Below are 12948 nucleotides of genomic sequence, written 5' to 3'. Positions count from 1 at the left end.
GCCCCATTTCACTTCCCTATTTGCTTGCTCTCCACCAGGTGTAGTAACACCTGCCTATCCTCCTAGCTCCCAAGAGACGGAAGCAGGGGGATTAGGAAACTCCAGGACCACCTACACAAGAAAGTAGTGTTTCTTCTTACCCACCCCTCCCCACACAGAGATGTCCTCTCATATGGAAGGAACCAGCTCTTTGCTATGAGCACCTCAGTGGAGCTTGTGTGGTATATCCACTCGTCTGTCGAGGCTGTGTCCCCCATTGGTCAGAGGTACTGTGCCCTGTGATGCTGACACACAGGCCCTGCCAGCACTGTTCAGCACTGACCCTGAGCCATGAGTGGAAGAGGCTGGGCCACAGAGTGGGCTCCAGCTGCTGAACTACCCATGGGGTCTCTAGGGTTTGGATGAGTCCTCAGGGCTGCTCTCTGAGCTCCATGGGTTGTCATACCAAGCCTTGTTTGTTTGTTTGTTTGGGAGCTGGGCTCAGGGATAAGGCCCAAGACTTGGGCACTGTGAGAGGATGGGAGCTGTATTCCTTGAAGAGTGCTTGGAATGCGCTGTCACATCAGCCCCATGGTGCCAATTGTCTTCTGTTTACCCACCCAGCTGCTCCTTTGCACCCATAGCCTCTCCATCCTCACACCACTTATCCCTCCCTCCTCCCCTTCTCTTAAGCTGCCCATTCACACTTCTTCATCCTTCAGTCCATTCATATGTCTACCCACTGTCCATCTACTTGTTATTCCATCCATCTGCCCTCGTTTCTTTCATGTTGCTCTAATAGAATATCCTGTCAGAAGCAACTTTAAGGGAGAGGGGTCGGGTTAGTCCATCACTGTGTGGAAGTCAGGGTAGGGCGTTAAGCAGCTAGTCACATCCCTGTGATCAGGGGATAGACACACTGTGTGTTTGTGCTTAGCTCTCTCACTTTCAGAATTCTCTACTTAGGGAGTGGTGCCGTCCACAGTGGGCCGGTCTTTCCACCTCAGTTCTAGACTCGAGCCTTCATTGTTTAGACTCTCTTTCCTGGTGACTGTAGATTGTGTCAAGTTGAGGGTTTAAAGTAACCATTGTACCATTCATCCATCTACTTATCCATTTACCTACATCAGCCTATCCCTTCATCTATCCACCCTCCCACAGATTTATCCATTAATCCATATAGCCATCAACCTACCCATCTATCTACCCATTACCCATCATCTACCTACCAGCCCACCATGTGTCCATTCATCCTGGCAGTCCACATGATTAACCCATCTACTCACCATCTGATTGCAACTGTCTTATTTCAGGCAGGGGAATGGGGGCTAGTTACACTGAGCACTGGATAAGGGAAACAAGCTGACATGGCTACCAAGAGTGGGTGGAGATAGAATTGGTTGTGCCAGCAGATGGGGGTGGACAGCCATTGGAGCAGACATGCCAGCCTGGTGGGGCATAGAGAGGGTTTGTTCCAGCACCAGTCCAGTGGACTATGCATGTCTCTGATCATGAACAGAAGTCCCAGGGACCCATGTGCAGTGTTGAGTTGGGAAAGAACCCATAATTTAGCAAGAGAGGCCACTGGAGAACAGGGTTACCCTCTGCTGCTTATATTGGTGGCTTTCCTTTCATACAGAGGGCCTGGCTTTTGAGGGTAAAGGAAAGCAGGGGCTTGAGAGGACCCAGGTTTTGCCAGGGCTCTTGGTGCGGGAGCATTCGCTCAGTGCCATCTTTTTAATGTCTATTTTTGCCTCTTTCGTGTCCTCTCTTACAGCCCCCACCTTCTGGCCCTTTCTCCTCCTCCTTGGGAGGCACAGGATTCTCAGATGACCCCTTTAAAAGTAAACAGGACACTCCTGCTCTGCCTCCGAAGAAGCCCGCTCCTCCACGGCCCAAACCGCCCAGCGGTCAGTACGCTTCCTCCTCTCGCGGCACCCGCCGGTGGGGACAGGGCGGCGGGCACAGGGCCCCTCCATTGAGCAGCCCAGAGTAGAGCAGACCCCAGGGCAGGACATCTCCCCTCTGCCAAGTTGCCTCCCTGTTGTTCTCCCTGCCCCCTCAGAGTGTGCTATGTGTGCTGTGCTGTTTCCCTGTCCCACGGTCCAAGCTGTGATGTGTCTACACATGGATCCCCACTTAAGGTGTCCTCGTCAGTGGTTCTCCATCTGCATGGTCCCTGTGTATCTATCTAGCAGCCTACTGGCCTCGTGCCTTTTTCATGGGGGCTCAGGGAGGGCCTGGGGTGGTTGCAGCAGGGGCTCAGGGTGGCCTTGACTGGCTGGGCACTAGGGTAAGGTCGTGGCTTTCTTGGATGTTTTGGATGAACAGGATGGCCTGGCTCTCCTGTACTCTGCTCAGCTGGTTGAGAGAAGGCTGCCCAAGGGGCTTCCTGCCCTCTTCCCTGTAACCTTGGTATCCTGAGCCCTGCTTTCTAGAGAGGGCCATTGTGCCCTTCCCCAGCAGATTCTCAGTACTTGTGAATTCCATGTTAAGAGCTAGGGACAGAGCTCACTGGCTCAGTGGTGAAACACTTGCCTTGTGTGCCCAAGGCCTTCACTTTGATATCCAGTACTGTGAAGAAGAAAGAACATCTGAGTGACACAGATGTGCAATATCTCCTTTCCAGTCCCTAGTAAGAACAGGTGGCCCTTGGAGGTACCTGGCCTGCCACAGCTCACTCGGTCCATATGATTAACACTGTACCGCCCACCTGCAGAAGATGGGTAGAAGGAAGAAATCCTGAGGAGGCTGTGCTCCCCCTTACCACCTGGGCCCACCTGTGTTCCTCAGGGACAGTGCCCACACTGCCTTCTTTACAGATGAGTCCCAAGGGGGTCTGGCCAGCAGACTGTGACTAGAGTAGGCTCTCTGAAGTTACTGGGAAGGGGCAAGAGCCTGAAGGGCGCTTGCAAACGATATTGATCCATAGTGCAAGAGAGCTCTTCTGAAATGAACGGTGCCCGCAGTCCATCACCGCAATAGCCTCATGCAGTGACACTCTGCCCAGGGTAGAATACAAGGATGTACACAAGCACACACACCCACATGCCCTTCATTCACAGGCAGTGTGTGTGCGCGCACTCACGCCTTCTCATACACATGTGTGCTCACATACGTGTTTCTTTTTTTAAATATTTCTTTATGTATGTGACTACACTGTTGCTGTCTTCAGACACACCAGAAGAGGGCATCAGATCCCATTACAGATGGTTGCGAGCCACCATGTGGTTGCTGGGAATGGAACTTAGGACCTCTGGAAGAGCAGTCAGTGTTCTTAACCGCTGAGCCATCTCTCCAGCCCCTCACTCAAGGCTCACATGGACCTTGAGAGCAAAGGCTTGAACATGTGTGTCCCTGTGTACATGTTTTGCACATGTGCTCATGGTACCAAATGTTTGAGTGTCAAATGAGAATGCATTCCCCTAGTGCCACACTGCCTGTGTCAGAGGTGCAGTCATTCACTTACATGCTTGTAAACAGACCTATCCACTCTTGCATTGTGTGTATCCACACACAATGTGTGTGTGTGTATAGCAGATATGTGCTCTCATGGGGAAACACACCAACAATGTGGACACCGCCATCCCACACATCCTCCTATGTCCTTCTCTGTGTGTGCTCCTCATGCTAGATTTATAGGGTAAGGACAGCCTGTAAAATGCTGAGTAAGCCCTCAGTGACACAAGAGTCAAGTCTCTTAAGAATAGGTCCAGGATTGGGACCCCAGGGCCATCAGCCAGCTCTGTCTGAGGCTCTCTGGACCTGGCTCCTTAAAGATGCGGAGCTGGGCTCTGCCACACCCATTGTGACCTTGGGAGGCCGGATAAAACTGTTCTCTTTCACTGCTAATAAGACCATGAGACACACAGAGCAAGCAATACGGTGCCCACTTACCACAGAGGAAGGACGGAGGGCATGTGGACCACCCAAAGTCACAGGGAAGACGGCATCTGCACCTGGTCTTGGTCCCCACTCTGCCCATCACTTGTCTCTGTAACTTGCCACTTGATCTTACATCGGCAATCAGGAGAACCTAGCCAGGAGAGTCCAGCGTCCTGAGAATCGTGGCTTTCGTGCATTCTAACTCATGAGCAGAGCACCTGTGGGGCCTAAGCATTTCTCCTTTCACTCTACCCAGAAGCAGCAGCTGGACAGAAAGGCGCGGTTGTGTACACGTTGCTGGGTGGTAGGTACAGATGTGTGGTGGAAGCATGTCAGCCCAGCATTCCTAGCTGTGGTTATGTTGATCTCAGTCTAACCATACAGGTACCACCTGGTACCTGTGCACAGCTTAGGACCCTCCCCTGCCTCAGCTGACCCGTCAATTAGCCGTGTTTAATAGGAAAGCATTTGGCTCTTTGCCCCAGCTCCCTGGTTCATGCATGGCTTTGGAGCACAGCCATGCACTTCCTCTGCCCCTGGCCCGTCCTCACCATCAGGCCTCATAGCCACTTACCCAGGTCGATGGGGCTACAATGCAAACTGACCAGCTCCAGCTCTGTGCTTGCTCAGAAGTCAGGGTACTGAGAAACATGACCAAGCAGAGGTGGGACCTTTATCTTATTTTATAGTGTTTGAGACAGGATCTCTGTGGTGGCTGGGAACTCAGCCATCCTCCTGCCCTGCCATACATGTTTTTGGATGGTGCTTTTCTGCCTACCCATTTTCCATTGGGGAAAACCATATGACCAGTCTACAGCAATAACTACCTTTAGCTGGTCACACCCCTATCACTCAGTCCTTTGGGATGTCAGACAGACAGAACTGTGCAGTAGGCTGGTCCCAGCACGGATGGCTAGGAGGTCATAGAGGAGGTAGGGGGTGCCTGCCCAAGGATCCCTATGGATGGTTGACCTTGTCACAGAAACAGCATGCCATAGTGCTTCCCCAGACACTATGCTTTATCTGACTCAGGAGTCGTGAGAGACAGCAGCTTCTCATCAGTTCCACTGTCCTGTGTGTGAGGTAGGTCTTAGGCCACCACCGTCCTGCCTGGACAGTGACTCCTGAAACCCTGCTCTATCCCTGAAAGTGGCTAGTGGGCTCTGGACCACCTGTCCAACTCTAAGGCTACTTTGGGGGATGTGAAGGCCCCAGGCAGATGTTCCTGGGCAGCCCTGAGTCTAAGATGTAAGAAGTAAAGCACTTGGCATGGTGACGCTGTGTGGGATCTGCATTGTATTGTGTGTCCACCCTCCAAAGCCACCTGTATCACTTGAGTCTGACCCAAATGAGGTGACAGTTCAGAAAAATGTCTTCTGTTAAAAACTGTTGGTGTTTAAGGTGTCAAACTTAAAGCCAGCCTGGGTCCCCTGAGAGTCATCACCCAGGATGAGTTGGGGGTGGTGGGGGGAGCTGTCGTTATGCACTACTCTGCTGTCATGTTCTATCTTGGAGTTTAGTCTCTGCTCTCATAGAGACATCTGGTCTGTTGCTGAGTCTCCCCTTCCTAAGCTTCTGGACAGTCACTGCTGCTGTTAGCAGCTGAGGTGGCCAGCAGCTTGATGCTATAAGGGTATAGTTTTCTCCTTGAAGCTTCAGAGTGTAAGCCTTAGACTACTGGGGTATGCATCGAAATTGAATGTCTTGAAAGCTCTACATTCTCGTGCCTGGAGATCTTTTCTAGAAAGGTCTATCAGGGTATTGAATAACCTGCAGGTGTCTGTCTGGGACTGAAGCAACTGATTGCTTTCAGACACACGCAAAACAGCCCTGAAACCTGCCAGTTGGAGTGAGCACACACCTCCCTCAGGTAAACAGTGGTGTATTTTCTGCAACGGACGGAGATGGAGATCAGTCAGAACTCACCGCTGAAGTTTCTAGGTAAAAGTTGTTGATTTGCAAAGAGAGAAACAGATTTTTTTTTTTTTAAGCGCAGGAAACGGCTGTGTGGGCGTCAGTGATTGGGTTGCCTGAGATAGCGGGATCCTGGCGGGCCCCACCCTGCCACTTCCTGCCAGTGCTGCCCTGTGGCTCCCAGCAGAACCTACCCGCTGCCCCAGCAACACCCACTCACCAGCCAGTCACCTTTAACCTCTCCCTAAGTTAATGATCATCTTTATAACTACTCATGACCTCTCCACCCCGTCTACAAGGCAAGATGTACTACAGGAGTCAGGGCATGGCAGCTTTCTGCCCCTTCCCCACAGCACGACTGAGAGTGAGCCAGTATCAGTGAGCAGCCCTCACCCAAGCTACACAAGAATGCTCTAGCCTTGTGTTGAATTGGCTGCCTCTTCCAGAGCAGAAGCAAAAAGTCATTTTCCTTGAGCAGACAAGTCTTCCCTCACTCATGTGCAGTCTATGCAGAGGGGCCATGGCTTTCTCACAGGGTCACTGTGGCCTGCAGGGTATAGTCACAGGGAATATCCAGGATTATAAGCAGCCCAATCCTGTGTGCTCTCGGCCTTTCTGTGAGATCCCAGGTAGAGGATGGAACCTGGGAGTCAGAGCCCTGATGCTGGCTGTCCTGTCTGTGCCCAAGCCCCTTGTTACTTCGTATTGTCAAATGGCATCACTGTCTGAGCCTGTGGTTAGCACCTCTGCCCTGAATATAACTACTTTAATTCCGTTCCCACGATGGTGGCAAAGAGATAATGCGTTGGGTACACTGGAGAGTTTAGAAAGGAACGTACTTGTTCCATTTCAGGAAGATTCTGGCATTTGCTAGCAGCCAGGATGGCCAAAAGGCATTGAAGCAGTCCCCCATCTCCCACACTCACTCAGCTCACCCACTGCCCTGCTGTTGCCACGGCAGCCCTGGAGGGTCTGTCCCAGGGGCCAGTATAGCCAGTGGCTGCTGTGGCTGCTGTGGCTGCTGGCTGAGGAGGCACCCATCCATATGCTGTATGGGTTACCTTCCCAGGCTGTGGAGGAACCCATGCTAATCCAGCTGGTTTCAGCTGCTATTGGGGGCAGAGTTAGCAGAACAGTTTGAAAATAGAAGTAGTGCCTACCTCAGCACACCCACCCTTCTGCATTCAGCAAGGCGCATCCAGTGGGTGTCCTGTGGCCTGATACTCATTAATGAGTAAATGCCTACAGTGGAGGTTCGGGGGGATCTGCAAGATTGGCTGAAGGTCTACCCTTTGATCACCTAAAGGACTCAGACTGGGGCTCCAGGTATATAAATTATTGATGTGTACATGCCACCCTTGTGGTGAGCTCAGTATAGTTGCTCACAGCTTGTGGTCAGTAGAGATTGGACCTTAAAGAGAACCAAGTAGGAAACCTCTCCCCCAAGTCTCCATAGTCCTCTCCAGGCCTTGTGACCCTTTCCATCACAGGGCACACATTCCCACTGTAGACATCACAGTCTGTGGTGACTTTATAAAACGTGGCAGGGCGTCTACCTGCCCTTTGTAGAGGTACCATTCTGGTTATGTTTGCACCCTGTAGGGAGACCAAAAGTGGGAGGCGCTGGCAGCCCCCGTGGCTGTGCATGGCAAGCACCCAGGCCTCCCCACCTCCTGGCTTCTGTGTAGATATCATCCCTGAGCGCCCACTCACAGAAGGATGGTGGTAAAGGTGCTACTGGAGAACGAGTGGGGACCTGTCAGTCTGTTGCGCAGTGAGGACTGACAGGCGCAGGGCGTGGTGGCCCGTGCCTGTGATCTCAGCACGTGGGGCTGCAGAGTGAAGTCCTGTCTCAGAACACAGGGCAGGTGGTTTGTGTCAGTTTGTGTCAGCCTTGCCCTCGCCTGTTTTCTTCTGCAGGGTAATGTCGCCCTTCATCAGTTCCTCATCAGAGAACCTAGCAGCCTTGTGTGAAAACTGAAAGAAAGTTGTCTTCCTCACTTCAAATTCATGTGTCCTTTGTGGACTCAGAGCGAGTGGCCACACCATTGTCCATTTGGCCTGCCAACCCGAGATTCCCATGACCCCTGCCCACTTGACAGCAGGCAAAAATAGTCCCAGAACTTGTGGAGATAATAAATATTTGTTCAGCTTTTCTCCTCAGCTCAGATGCAAACCTCATCCTGTCCCCTCCAATGCCGAGCTGGTCTTCTCAAAAATTGGTAAATATTTTTAATGGGAAATGTCAGCACCACGATGTGACTAGGGACCTCTTTTTTTTTTTTTTTTTTTTTTTTTTTTTATCACTTGGGTTGTACTGCTGTGCTGTGTTCCAATCTGCCTGGTCTTCAGGACTCCTGCTTGCAAGTTGTTAGTGGCTGAGCCAACAAGGTTGTCAGAACAAGTCATTGGGAGGACGGAGGTGTGGGTAGAAAGGATTCCTTTCTCACGACTATTTGAGTCAGGCAATCTGATTTTTCTTTCTTCTCTGCCACCACTTAATCTTGTTTTGCTGGTTGGCCAGGGCAGAATGAGTTGAAGTCCTTAGTGACCTCTTGATGTCCCTGCCCTGTGTGTGTCCCTCACTCAGTTCCCAACAAAAGGACTCCTAGAAGCCTGGTGTGTGAACAACTGGTACTGTTGAGGGTAAAGGCACTGAAGGTGTGTCCTCTGGGACACCTGACAGTTGTGTGGTGCCATGTCAGGGTGCATAGCAGTGTGGGAGAGCCCTGGGTTGCAGAGGATACTGGCTAGGGTGGGGCAGCTGCCCTGACCACAAAGCTTTAGTCTTTGTTTTTCTGGTTGTCTTTTGGGGGATGTTTTTCCTGTATTTATCTCCCATCTACAGAGCTGCATTTTTTAAGTACAGCAATTAATTGTGTCAACAGAACGTGGAGTCTGACAGGGGCAAGCTCATGCTCTCTCTTGGTTGTATTTTGTTTTATTTGCATCTACACACACACACCCATACAGCAGAATCTCTTACCCTGTACCCCAGGCTGGGTTGCCTGGAACTCACAATCCCCTCGACTCAGCCTCAGGGTGCTTGGGTTAGAGCTGTGCACCATTTCTTATGTATGCGGTGCTGGCTGGAGCCCAGGGCTCCCTGGTCTCCAAACGTTGGATATAAGGACCCTGCACCCCAGATCTCTTGACTGTCCTCCTTCATCAGCCCCTTAAATGGAGAGCCCCTCTCGGAGCTGACTGTTGGCAACTCCAATGCATTTTCCAAGCCTGGCTCTGGGAACTGCTCAGGGGAATCCCTGAAAAGCAAGCTGGGAAAGAGACAGGCACCTTCCTCCCCTGTAGTCTCTGGGTGTGCTGGCTCTATTGCTGAGGAGACAAACAGCCTTGGAAACCAGAGAGAAAAATTAAAGAAATTCCTACCAGGGTGGGGCCGGCCACTGAGTAATTTTTTTTAGCAGAGTACGCTGTGGTAAACCATGGAGTTCATGTTGTTTTTGCCGAAGTCAGTGCTGTGTGTGGTTTCGGTACACCGCTCGGGCGGCTGTTGAAACTGCTGTGGTTTCCACATAAGGCCTACTGTGCCTCTCTAGTCCCCTCAGCAAGTGCACCGGGGTGACATGCCCGCTATGGGCACCAGCCTGCGAAGTTTTCATGTAACTTTTTTGTTGTTTGTTATTTCAAGAGGGGTCTCACTGGCTGTCTCAGAACCAGTCCCTGGCTGGCCTCAAACACAGAGATTCCCTATGCCTGGCCAAAAGATTCGTTTGTTATTATTAATTATTAATTATTATACTTAGGAGCTTTGCATTTCTCTCCTGCCTTTGTGTTGGTTTACTGTATATATTGCTTCTGTATATCCATGAGTCAGTGGCACACAGGTCGAACGGAAACTGACAGGAGTCCGTTCTTCCATTGTGTAAATTTTAGGGATTGTCTTGAGTGATCGGGCTTGGGAGCAAGCTACTTTGTGCCTGAGCCATTCGGCAGTCCCTTGTTTTGTCTCTGAGACACACCCTCAGTATGTCTCCCATACTGTCTTTAGACTCCAGATTCCCTTCTCAGCAGTTTTTAGTTTATTTTGATCCCTTCTCCGTTGTCATTTCTCCATGGTCATATCCAAAGAGCCGAAAGCACTGTGACCTTGCCTCCTGCTACTGGGGCGGACAGAGTGACTTTGTCACACTCAGAATCAACTCCACCTCAGAAAACAGGGAAAGCAATTACAGAGTTAGCAGAAGTGGTTACATAAAAGCAGGAACTAGACTTAGCCTTAAAACAATACAGCCACCAAAAATAACTCAGGGTGCCAAGTGGGAAGCCACACATGGCTAGGGGCTTCCATCATTGCAGGGCCATGCCAACCTGCAAGTGGCAGGGACCTAAAGCACCTGTACGCCTTCTTGACAGCACCAAAATTAAAAAAAAAAAAAAAAAAAAAAAAAAAAAAAAAAAAAACACCCAAGAGAAAACCGTCGTCCTTCTCTGAAAACAAGAGGCGCCCGTTACCGAGGCGGATTTCTTGAGCAGTCACAATTTCTAAATAACGGTTTCAGCTGCACCAAGTCTTGGTGTAAAAGACTCTTTTCATCTCTGAGCCCCTCGGTATTCTCAGAAGCCTCAGCTTCTTGGCTGCAGCCAGCTGGCTTCCTAGCCACTCCTCCCAGCAAAACTCTTTGTTTCTTTTGCTTTATTTTTTAATCCTCCAAGCCAGGGGAGACAGAGTTCTCCATCAAAAAGATGAGAGAGGTGCAGAGTGGCTAGTCACCTCCTGGCTCTGCGCAGGTGTCTTCAGACCTGCTGGTCTTAAATTATTATTGTTCATTGTTTTTGAGACAGGCTCTCAATGTAGCTGAGGCTTGCCTTAAATTATAGGTAGCTAGTGATGAACTTGAACTCCTAGTCTTCCTGCCTCAGTCTCCCTGTTCCAGAGTCAGGCATTGTGGACTATGCCTAGTTGTTTGTGGGTAGGGAATGAAACCCAGAGCTTTCACTCCAGGCTAAGCAAGTTTCCTACCCTTGTTTTTATTGTGAGACAGGGCTGGCTATGTAATACAGTCTAGCTCCAAACTCAATCCTGCCTCAGCTACACAGCATGTGTAAGACTACATGAGACCTGTTTTCCAAAAACAAAAGAATCCTGTTTACAATAGTGACCTGTTGTGCATAGCTCAGGGTTAGAGCTTTCAACCATGGACTTGATGGTGGGTTGTGGAGACAGGCTGAAAGCAGACAACATAGGCTGGGCAGGGATGTGTAAGGAGGCCCCTCCACTCCTCATGACCCTCCAGGGTCCAGCTGCTGCCGCCTTGAGCCTAGCACCTTACCCAGTACTCAGCCTGCACAGGCATGTGTTAGTGTGTGCTTGTTATGATAGCACAAGATGGCATCTGATTAGAAAGAGTGTCCAGGTTTGGGGGTTACTGCAGAAATCTAGGAGAGTTGCTATGGTCCTGGGCTTTTCTGATTTTGAGATACCTGGGGAACTCAGATTTTGTGCTGTGGAGGGCACATTCAGTCAAAGCCCTTCCTCCCACTTCCTGGTGAGGAACTGAAGATGGAGAGCAAAGCCCAGACTCTTGGATAGAGTGTTCATCCCTGAGAAGAAAATGAGAAGGCACAGTCTGGTGGGGAGATCTGAGCAGAGGGAGAGGTCAGGACTACTGCAGGACCCCTGCCTGGCAGGAGGGATTTCCCTGGGAAAGAAGTTGTAGAGACACAAACGAGGACAAGCACCTTGCCCATGTCCCTTTGCCTGGCTTCCCTTGGCTGAGTCTCTAGGCACATAGGATGTACATATAGTTACATTCATAGCAGTGTGGGAACTAAAGGAGGCTCAGGACAGCAGCAAGACCCTGCCTCCTTAGCAAACATGTATCTGTGGTTTGTGAGCCTCCCCAGCCTCTGTTGCCTGCGCCCTCATCTCTGGTGGAGTAGGTTTGCTGGGCACTGGCTGGCAGGGGCTGGAGGTTGACAGCAGGGCAGAGAGAAGAGAACAGCAGGGGTACTTGGGAATAGGAGAAACTACGGGGGGGCATGGCTGCTGTAAGGAACCACCCTTCTAACAGTGTCTCCAGGTCTGTAACCATGACCTGGGCAGAAATCTAAGGAGACTAGGTGTGGTGGTGCATGCCTTTAATCCCAGCAGTCAGCTGCCTCTGCATGGTGACATCCTGCTTTAAAAAAAAAAAAAAAAAAGGAAGCAGCAGTCTTCTGAAAGGACAGTGCAGTAACACTCAATGGACTCTACCGTGGCCATGCATCTGCTGTGTCCCTGTGAGTATGTAAAGTGTAACACACAACAACTGCAGGAACCCTTGGCTATCCTGTCAGGTTCTTATCCCCTGATGGTGGCACCAGGTTACTGTGATATGAGACTTACTTCTCATGGTGCTGTACCACTGAACCACTGATCTGAGTTAAGCTGATACACAGCCTGGATCTGACCTATTGCACTTTACAGCTGTGGCCCAGCTGCTACAGCCGCTTCCAGAAGAGAGCTGCAACCAGGGCTCCGTCAGGTGCATGCCAGCATCAGATAGCTGCTCAGTGTCACCCACAGGCAGCAGCACCCTCAGTCTCTTCATTCCTGCACCACACACAAATGGGGAAATTGAGACCAGTTAACTCTCAGAACTTTTCCTCCGTGAGCCCCAGATCAGAAGGTGGCAGATTCAAACTGAGATTGGAGCCCTAGACATCTGGAAGTTCAGAAGGGGGGGGGGGGGTTACTGGTTTGGGGAGCAGAGCAGAGCACAGCACTAAAGCCTTTTCTTCCATTTACCCATTTTCTGGGGGGATGAGTGCCATCGTACAAACAAGTCAGAACAGCCTTGCAGGCTGCTTCTCTCCTTCCATGTTGGTGCCTGGGATGGCTCAGGCTTTGTGTTGTTCCCACAACAGGTGTCCAGGGTCATCCACTATAGTTTCTTTCTGAATGATGACTTTGAAACCATGAGAGCTACTGTGGGTAGTTCAGTTAACACCAGGGAGCTATGCTGACCTGGCCCTTGGGACTTATGTATTAGCCATGTTGGATGTCTGGACCCTGGGTGCTCAGGCACAGCACCAGGGGGCAGGCTGTGCCTGGTGCCAGGCTGTGCCTGGTGCTTGTCACCTGTAGTCATGCTCTGTGCTCTAGTCAGTTGGTGGCCTCATCATCAGGGGGTCCTCCCTACCCCGCCTTGCTATCCTGAGAAGTTTTCA

At 50.8% G+C, this 12948-nt stretch overlaps 1 protein-coding gene across 9 annotated transcripts in view; it reads left to right on the top strand.

The window, feature by feature from the left end:
• The window catches only part of Eps15l1 (epidermal growth factor receptor pathway substrate 15 like 1), an 87130-nt gene that overhangs the window by 64893 nt on the left and 9289 nt on the right, over nucleotides 1-12948 (top strand). For 3 of the 9 annotated variants that reach the window (XM_034520084.2, XM_034520083.2, XM_034520085.2), the window contains exon 22: nucleotides 1757-1889. The exons of 3 other annotated variants lie outside the window; for them this stretch is intronic. In XM_034520084.2, coding sequence (XP_034375975.1) covers nucleotides 1757-1889 — 133 coding nt within the window. Of the gene's footprint in view, nucleotides 1-1756; nucleotides 1890-4120; nucleotides 4169-5677; nucleotides 5806-12948 lie in introns of all 9 variants that reach the window. 3 more of the 9 variants (XM_076914451.1, XM_076914450.1, XM_076914452.1) reach the window with 2 other exon arrangements.

The sequence above is a fragment of the Arvicanthis niloticus genome, chromosome 16 (assembly GCF_011762505.2).
Source record: "Arvicanthis niloticus isolate mArvNil1 chromosome 16, mArvNil1.pat.X, whole genome shotgun sequence".
Taxonomy (NCBI): Eukaryota; Metazoa; Chordata; class Mammalia; order Rodentia; family Muridae; genus Arvicanthis; species Arvicanthis niloticus.
This window is presented reverse-complemented; position numbering and strand designations above follow the sequence as displayed.